Source organism: Anopheles gambiae, chromosome 3 (assembly GCF_943734735.2).
Source record: "Anopheles gambiae chromosome 3, idAnoGambNW_F1_1, whole genome shotgun sequence".
Classification (NCBI taxonomy): domain Eukaryota; kingdom Metazoa; phylum Arthropoda; class Insecta; order Diptera; family Culicidae; genus Anopheles; species Anopheles gambiae.
Window position 1 is genome coordinate 64,901,170 of NC_064602.1, and position 8,273 is coordinate 64,909,442.

The 8,273-nt window shown below is 39.9% G+C and overlaps 1 protein-coding gene across 1 annotated transcript; it reads right to left on the minus strand.

Moving 5' to 3' along the window:
• Nucleotides 1-4,172: 4,172 nt before the first annotated feature.
• Nucleotides 4,173-6,818, minus strand: LOC4577740 (uncharacterized). Its single transcript, XM_061656600.1, has 5 exons — nucleotides 6,651-6,818; nucleotides 5,897-6,110; nucleotides 5,573-5,818; nucleotides 5,042-5,257; nucleotides 4,173-4,959 (listed from the first exon to the last, which is right to left on the minus strand). Exons 2-5 carry the CDS (start codon nucleotides 6,108-6,110, stop codon nucleotides 4,655-4,657), a joined length of 981 nt encoding a protein of 326 aa, XP_061512584.1. The 5' UTR covers nucleotides 6,651-6,818; the 3' UTR covers nucleotides 4,173-4,654.
• Between the last annotated feature and the right edge of the window lie 1,455 nt (nucleotides 6,819-8,273).

Below are 8,273 nucleotides of genomic sequence, written 5' to 3' on the forward strand. Positions count from 1 at the left end.
AGCGACGTGTGCAAACATCTTGCAGACATCCTGGAAATCCGCACTACAGCAGAATGAGCGCTACGCTTCACGCCGCATAAATAGATGCACACAGTGGCAATATCAGTATGGACAGAATTTCTGTGAGTTTGTTACTAAATTATCTAAAACAGAGGTAGGAATCTAAAGTTTATAACATCACAAGGATGTTTTCCTTATTTATTTGGTCACTTAAAATGATTGTCCTTATTTGCCTTAGATATTGTTAACTGTTTCCGTAATATAAACTCTAGTACGACAAAATGTAAAAATTGAGCTGTGTTCTGCACGTCGACGATGACATCGTTTTCCTCTTATTATGCAGGTGCCGCATTACACTGTGTACCGCTTGTCCAACACTATTAATGCAATGTAGTGCACTCAAAAGAGGCTAATTTTCCGAGAAACATTGTGCTTGCTTGCTTGCGTTACCATGCAGTTGTAAGAAAACGAGTTGTTTCCAGGTGTGAATTGTTTTCAATCGACTAACAATTTTTAGCACAACGTGTATTTGTTTTCCGATTGATGAACTATCAACAACAATATGTTGGAATTCATAGAAATATTAAAATTTAAATAAAAACAACATATACTGTATTAGTTTAGTTTAGTTTAGTGTTTGTTAAACGATGGACCAATTGTGTTCATAATATATAATAGTGTTCATAATATATAATAAATAACAAATAGAACATTTATGTATAAGTAATGATTGGACGCATTTCGAACACATAAACATGACGTCAGCCCTGCTATCGTCATTCCAGGCTCGTAGAGATCGTCAACTGAATTAGTAACTTAGTAAAAAAAAATCCATCGTAAGATGCAAGCACCTAGTGGATCAATCATACGTTGAGGTGTCTTTTACAGTACATCTGTTATGCAAAGTTATCATAACCTATAACCTCAATTAGGCCAATGTGCCCGTTGAATTAAATAAATAAATAATAACCTCTAGCGCTGAGGACATTGACATTTGGAATTGAAATTGGATAATGTTTCTTTTCAATTATAATTGATTTTAAAATGAAAACTGGGAGTATTTGCAAAATGTCAAAGCATTCGAACATCAACGATAGAGAAGAAAAAAGGTTAATAAGAACTGCATTGATATTCAATCGGAATATACCAATAAATTATGGGAACGAACCAAAAATCTATGGGATACGATCAAAAAAACGTAAGAAAGCACCAAAAAACGTGGAAACTGACCAATAAATCGTGGGAAACCCTGTAACGCGCAGGGAATTTGTTTCATTTTTTTCTGTTTCAACGACTTAACACACTGTTAACACGTTCAAAGCAAATCTTTGTTTGTACAGCCTTGCATTAAAGTGAAACAGGGTCTTATTTGCGTTTTTTTTATCTCTGATAGTTATATTCCTACAAAATCTCCATAGGACAATCCGAATCCATTTTTTGAGCCATGGTAACTTCTATCAAAAGCACTTTGATTTACTAATTCCATTTCAATTTACCAAATCTAATGGCACTTTATAGGGTCAGTAGGTTGTAATTTCCTATTAATTAGACACTTTTTATCATTATTTTGCTTCTCATATTTGTATTTTTTATTTATTTTGTAAGCCTCTTGCCTTTTTGTTTGTTACTTATACTAAAAAGCACACCATCAATTCATCAATTTGTTTTAGGTAGATAGTAAACGTAATGTTTCTAAGCCTCTATCCAGGTTTTCTTTTTTACATAGAACTAAACATACATATTTTTTCATTATACTTAGTTTTTTTGCTAACACAAGTACTAAGACAATTAACTTATTTACGTTAAATGGTTTCTATTTTCCAACAGCATACACAATTTGGAGGAGATAACATTTACCATTCAAACAAGTTTTCTCAAAATATTATTTTACTATTGATAATTTCCTATGTGTACTACACACGACTTTCCTTCATTGTTAATTTTTGCATCGGTAATATTTTTTCCATATTTTATGCCATTTTAGTTTTTGACATTTTTGTTTAGCATTCCATCGATTTGAAGTTTCGTTCATATAAATGTTTGGCCTTTTTGTAAATGAGAGAGATTCCTGTATGTAAATAGGGCATATACGTGACAAACATGTTTTGTTAGGAGCGTTAGTTATTATGTATGTTGTTTTGTTTATTAAAGGTATACTGTGTCTTTCTGCGCGCAAGGATGCTGGCTGCCAAACGGTCATTCTACAGCCTGAAAAATCAGCTCATCTCAAAGAACCTGTCGCGACGGACGAAGCTGGAACTATATAGCATCTATATAGTGCCAGTACTCACATACTCCTCTGAGACATGGACACTGTCCAAATCTGACGAAACCCTCTTAGCCGCGTTCGAGAGGAAGATGCTCAGAAGGATACTTGGCCCCGCCAGAATGACGAGCTATACGAGATGTACGTCGACCTCACTGTCGTGCAGCGTATCAAGCTCGCCAGGCTCCGGTGGGCTGGCCATGTTGTACGCATGGAAATGTACGATCTAGCTCGTAAAGTCTTTTAAGGCCGGGATAACGGATTGGCAGACGAAGGCACGAGACTGTGAGCGGTTTCGGACACTCCTGATGCAGGCCAAGACCGCAAAGCGGTTGTAGCGCCGGATAAGTAAGTAAGTATGTGTCTTTCTTGACTATTGACTAGCTTTCAAGTTTAGGGGAGAGTTTATTAAATTTCCTTGTATTTTTGCCATCGCAAGTTATTTTAAACATTGTATAGTTTGGAAAGGGATTTGGACACAGTTTCCTATTGGTTTAAATATTCTGCCCGTATGAAATGAGCTGATTGTTAAATTGGAAGTCACATAAAATACAGTGAACCCTCTCTTATTTGACACCTCTTCAATTTGAGAAACCTCTCTTATTTGAACATTTTTCACAGTCCCTTGATTTCCAGTACATTTTTGTCCCTCTTATTTGGAAAACCTCTGAAATCTGTATCCCTCCTATTTGTGTATGGTGTTGCCATGGTTATTCAAAGATGTATGCTCAACCCCTGTAATTTGAAAACCCCTCTTATTCGACAGTCCCATCGCCTCTCAAATAAGAGAGAGTTGACTGTAGCCTTAATGTAAAAGAATTGTAGCAGTATTTTTTTTTTAAATTTATGTGTATGTATTTCTATGTATCATCATGATTTTTGCAAATGATCGTTGCTTTTCAGATTAAGTAGACCATTAATCTCAAAGAGTTTGTTGATATAGTGAATGTGTTCAAGATAACGTCTTAGCTGTTGCTAAGATGTGTGTGCGATGTTGCTGCGAAGAGCCGATGATTGTACCGATATTTTAAACATAAAATAAAAATAGAACAATCAACTCGATCCTTAGCGTGAAAATCAATTGGAATAACAATAAACTCAGAAAAAGAAAAATTATGAATGAAAATAAAAATGTTGGTACATAATCAAACGTGAGTGGGTTCCTCGTGAATTGAAAGTACATAAAGTCAGTGGAAAGCAGTAGTAGGTCGATAGAAGACTTCCCCCCATCAACTACTTTATTTTGAAGTTGCAATTAATCATTTGAATCATATTTTACCAGGAGTGATCATTTGGCTTATTGTTCGCTATTGTAGACCTTATAGACAGACACTGGATCTTTGGTTTGAAAAAAAGACGAAACAAATTTATAATAAAAAGCAAGCTTATCTGACCTCTGTGAAAGTGAATTATGGTAATGCTGTTAATTAACATAGTCAAAAGAGTTTATGTACTATTTATACAATTTTGCAAGGCATTCACTAACTCTTCTTCAAATATGTAACAGAAAAAGATAACTATTTTTAATAGAAAATTATTGTAAAATAGGATTTCTCTCTTTCCTCGCTCCTGCCAAGTAACTCTCCAAAATCCCAAAATTCTAATGATCCTGGTTCAAGAACACTTTTGTTTTCCATTTATTTCTCGCTTTGAATGAATATGTAATTGTTCAATAATATTAAACTTAAATTGCATTAATTCAATATTTCACGTCAAAAATTTATCGATGGACAAGACGAATAGAACAGCTTAGCTATGTTTAAAAGTACAAAAAATGAAACAAAAATACAGGATGAATCTGATTGTGGAGGAAGAAAAGAAGTACCATTAGTTTCTCCCAATACATACATACACCAAGTGAACCAAACAACACTAAATTAACCTTCTTTGAAACCAAAACTTTCAGTTTGTGTTTTGTTCATGCGCTATTTGCAAATGGCCAATAATCGATAGTTTTTTTTTATTTTTCATGCTTTACCAAATAGTCCAATAATATCTGTAGCTATGCTTGGCAGCCATTTAAGGTACTTAAATACGTGGTTCCCTACATCATCTGGTCTGGACTGCTTGCCGCAACCGCACAAGTGTTTAGTAACATCGTTAAAATATAGAAAGCGTTTCTAATAACAGCAAGAGCTTGTGAGCCTAAGCTAAAGGTATTTTAAGGTGAGTTGTTTATCAACTTTGTTCAATGTTGTGCTTTATAATACGGCTTTGTACGAAACCATTCCCTGCATCAGTGACCTACGTCAGGGACTTGTTCCCTCCTATTTTCCCTGCTTCTCGTGTGACACAAACCATTCAATATGAGTAGAGTATTATATGCCAAACACACTTATGAGCGTATAAGCTTCACTTGCCCGACGTCTACTCGTTCCCGTTGACCTTTTAGTACGCGCTAACCTTCTTGCAGTACTGCAGCAACTGGTTCATACCGCACGGCCGCAAACAACACTCCTCCACGATGCCACCACGATTCTTGCGGAAGCGGGCCGGTATCAGCTCGTTGTGTCCTGCCCCATGACGGTACATGTAGTTCGATGGGTAGACCATGTTCATCCAGGCGGGTACCGTGGCACGATCATCCGGCATGCCGACCGACTGCAGCTGCTGATCGAGTATCTGCTGCGTGTTGTCTTCCACGTTCATCCAGTCCTCCGTGGCCATATCCGACGGCTTGGCGAAGTTGTCAGCTTTAGCAAGAGGGGATGAAGTTTACTGTTAGGAGGATAGTTCTGCCAGGGCGATGGGTTGGGCAGTGGTTTTGTCACTTACCGGACCGCTTGCTCGTCGTATGCAGATCGGGGAATTCATCACACAGGAAGGACAGTACCTTTACCAGCTCCGCTCCACAATATCGCTTGTTGGCCGATACCATCGCTATCGACCAGAGCAGCACCAACGCTTGCAGGATGTAGAGCGATCCGCTTCGTGCTCCGTTCGTGGACGACATTGTGCTGTGCGAGAGTGGTGCGATGCTAGACTGCAAAACTGTAAGTAAATCGTCAGCGGTATAAAAAAAAATCTTTGAAAATTCATATAAAGTGTAGCTGTTAACGATCGCCCTTAAACTCAATCACCGCCCCAAACGCTACAGAACAAAAACGGAAAGGAAAGCGTTAGCGTGCGCGTGCGATAGGCGCGTTTATTCCGCCAGAGGAAAGAAAACGTCCACTACAATAGTTATGGGAACTGGCACAAACAACACTCTAATATGTGTGCGACAGTCGGCCGTAGAAGCGGTAACAGCAGCAGATCGATGACAGCAGATCCCTTTTATCATCAGTCAATCAGAAGTCAGTCTTTAGTCGGCGCAGTAGCTTTTCAGCGTGTCCAGCGTGCAGCTTTGGTAGCAACATTCGGCCACCACCTGACGCCGTACGCGGTGGAAGTTGTGCTCCTCGTGCGTGTTCAGATGCTGCAGCGTCACCAGCGCCTGGTAGATCATGTCCGCCGAACGATCGTTCAGTGTGTGGAGCCGTTCGATGTCGCGTTCTAGCTCATCCAGTAGTTGGTGTGGTTCCGGACCGGCAAGGGTCATCAGTACATTCTCTGCAAAGTGCACATGCAACCGTACAGTTGTAATGTAACAGTGTTCGAGATTAAGAATGCCTTCTAAACCACGCATACCGGACTTTTTGCGGAATCCATTGAATCTGTTGCAAAGCTTAGCCAACGTGTCGCTCAGTTTAGCGCCACAGTAGTGAGCCTTCCGCTGTGAGTTGGACTCAACGTACTGGAGCGATCCGTCCACTCCCGATACGGAGAGCAGAACGAGCAGAAGCAGCAAGGCGGCCCCACAGGACACCACCAGCAGTAGATGCCGGCTACCCTTCGTTGGCATCTGCAATTGGAACAGAGGGTGAAAGCTAAACCTTAGCGAGCGCGAGGTGTGGTACTCTATGCTTAGCCGGATACAATCGTACGCATATGGACAGGATACTAGACTAGAGACAATGTTCGGCTTTGCTGTGTGTTTGCTTTATTTGCTTGAGAGCTTCACACAAGAACAGGACGTAAATTGTATGACGTCTGACGGCTCTGCAGAGAGATAGAGAAGGGGGGAGAAATGCTGCAGATGTCCACTAGCCAGGAAGTATGATCAGTTGACATGATGCCCATTCCGTCCAATAAGGATATTCCCCGGGCACGTTTAGCCACTGTACAGAACACCAATTACTGGAAAACTCTTTGAAACTGTATAGTAACCATGTCCAAACGATCTTTGTATCAAGAGCTAAACTCACTTCACCTACCTGTATTAAGCGATTCAAAAACTTACCCACCTGCTTCGACAAACACTGCACTTCACTTAAACACTAAAAAAATTCACCCAATTCTTCACAAATAATAGAATAGAAAGACGGTTTGTTGAACAAATTACCTTGCTTGAAACCCGGTTGGTACAGCTGCTACTGTACTGCAAACCTGGACCACGGTGGTGAGAGGGTTTAGTAAGCCTCAAACACTACTCCCCGGAGTGAAAAGCTAGTAAACTACACCGCTGGAAATCCGTTAGCAGACTGCGTGATGAATGTGTTTTCTTGGCCGCTTTTATACACCTCCTGTGTAAAGGTGCAGTAAATGTGTTTACAACGCATCACCGACACGGCGACGCGAACTATATTCCCGGTACTGCTCATCATCCCCCGATAGTACTAGCAAGTACCAACGAGTAGGAGGAGTTCAAGGATATGCGTCGCGTGTGTGTGTTTGTGTGTTGTGCAGGAATTAAGACGACCACCTATGATCCACCTGTCGCACGATTTGCATAATGTCAGCGCTTCTAAGATGAGCTGGAAGCCACCCCACGCCCTATGACGCGATGGGGAGACAAAACATTGCGCGGTGGCGCCAACCGTCCTGCTGAACGATTTCGATGCCCAATCGAGCGTGAAACGTGCACGGGAGAAAGTGAACGAAGTCAAGAAAGAGATACAGGGATTATTTAAAAAAAGAAAGATTCCTTTTTTACTATCAGGGTTGATGCTGAATGATTTGGGATAAAGATCATTGCCGATATGACCAACATCGCCGATGTGCATCTATCGGTTGCATCTATCAATGGCGTTCCGGGAAAGCGCCGTGTTGATTATGCTTATTTACAGGCTCTCCGAAGCCGGACACTGAGCTAGCTCGTGAACCGATTGTTGATGCGCTAAAGGTGCTGCGATGTTGTTTGAGCGCACTTCGTGAGAACAACAATGCAGTGGGCTCGAAAAACAACCAGTGGACGGTGCGAAAACAGTTCTGTGGAATTTTTAGTCTAATAAAATTGACAATAATTTCTTTCCACTTCGTTTAGAGGATGAGTGGTGCCGAACAGCAACGACCCATTTTACAGCTTCAGTTGGCGATCGGACACTGAACTAGGTCGTTTGTTGTTGAGTTTAAGTTGCTTGAGTTGCTTCTTCGTTTATTGAATGGATGGAGCAATGACCTATTCCACAGCTTGTAGAGCTATTGTAGCTTGTAAAAAGAAAAAAAACTATTTAAAGTTTCATTTTTTGTAAGAGTGCTCAATGTACAAACACTACATGAAATATAACGTGATAAACAAATATTTGAGATGCTTATTGTGACAAAAAAGCTGAAATCCATCGTTCGCGCCAAGTGCTATCCGAATGGTTTAAACACCTTATGTATTTAAAAATGAACTTAAGTACGTGTGTTTTAATGGAAAGACATTTAACATCGTGACCCCAGTTCATTTGCACTAAAACTACTGTACCTGTATTGTACTTACATTTACAACATTTACCGTGTACCTATTTTTGGCAGTATTTAAAGTCAATGATTACCTGTTTTTCGTGATTTTAAAATTCAAAGCGAGCTAGAATAAATTCTACAGCCATAGAATATTTCATAAAAACCACACGTTCATTAGTGTACTGTTCTGGTTCTCTTAATAAAGAAACCTGCCGAACTATTGGCTGACAGCAAAACTGCCGAAAAACTATGAACTCTGCACATTTTGTTTGATATTTTGAAAAATATGCAAGGAAAT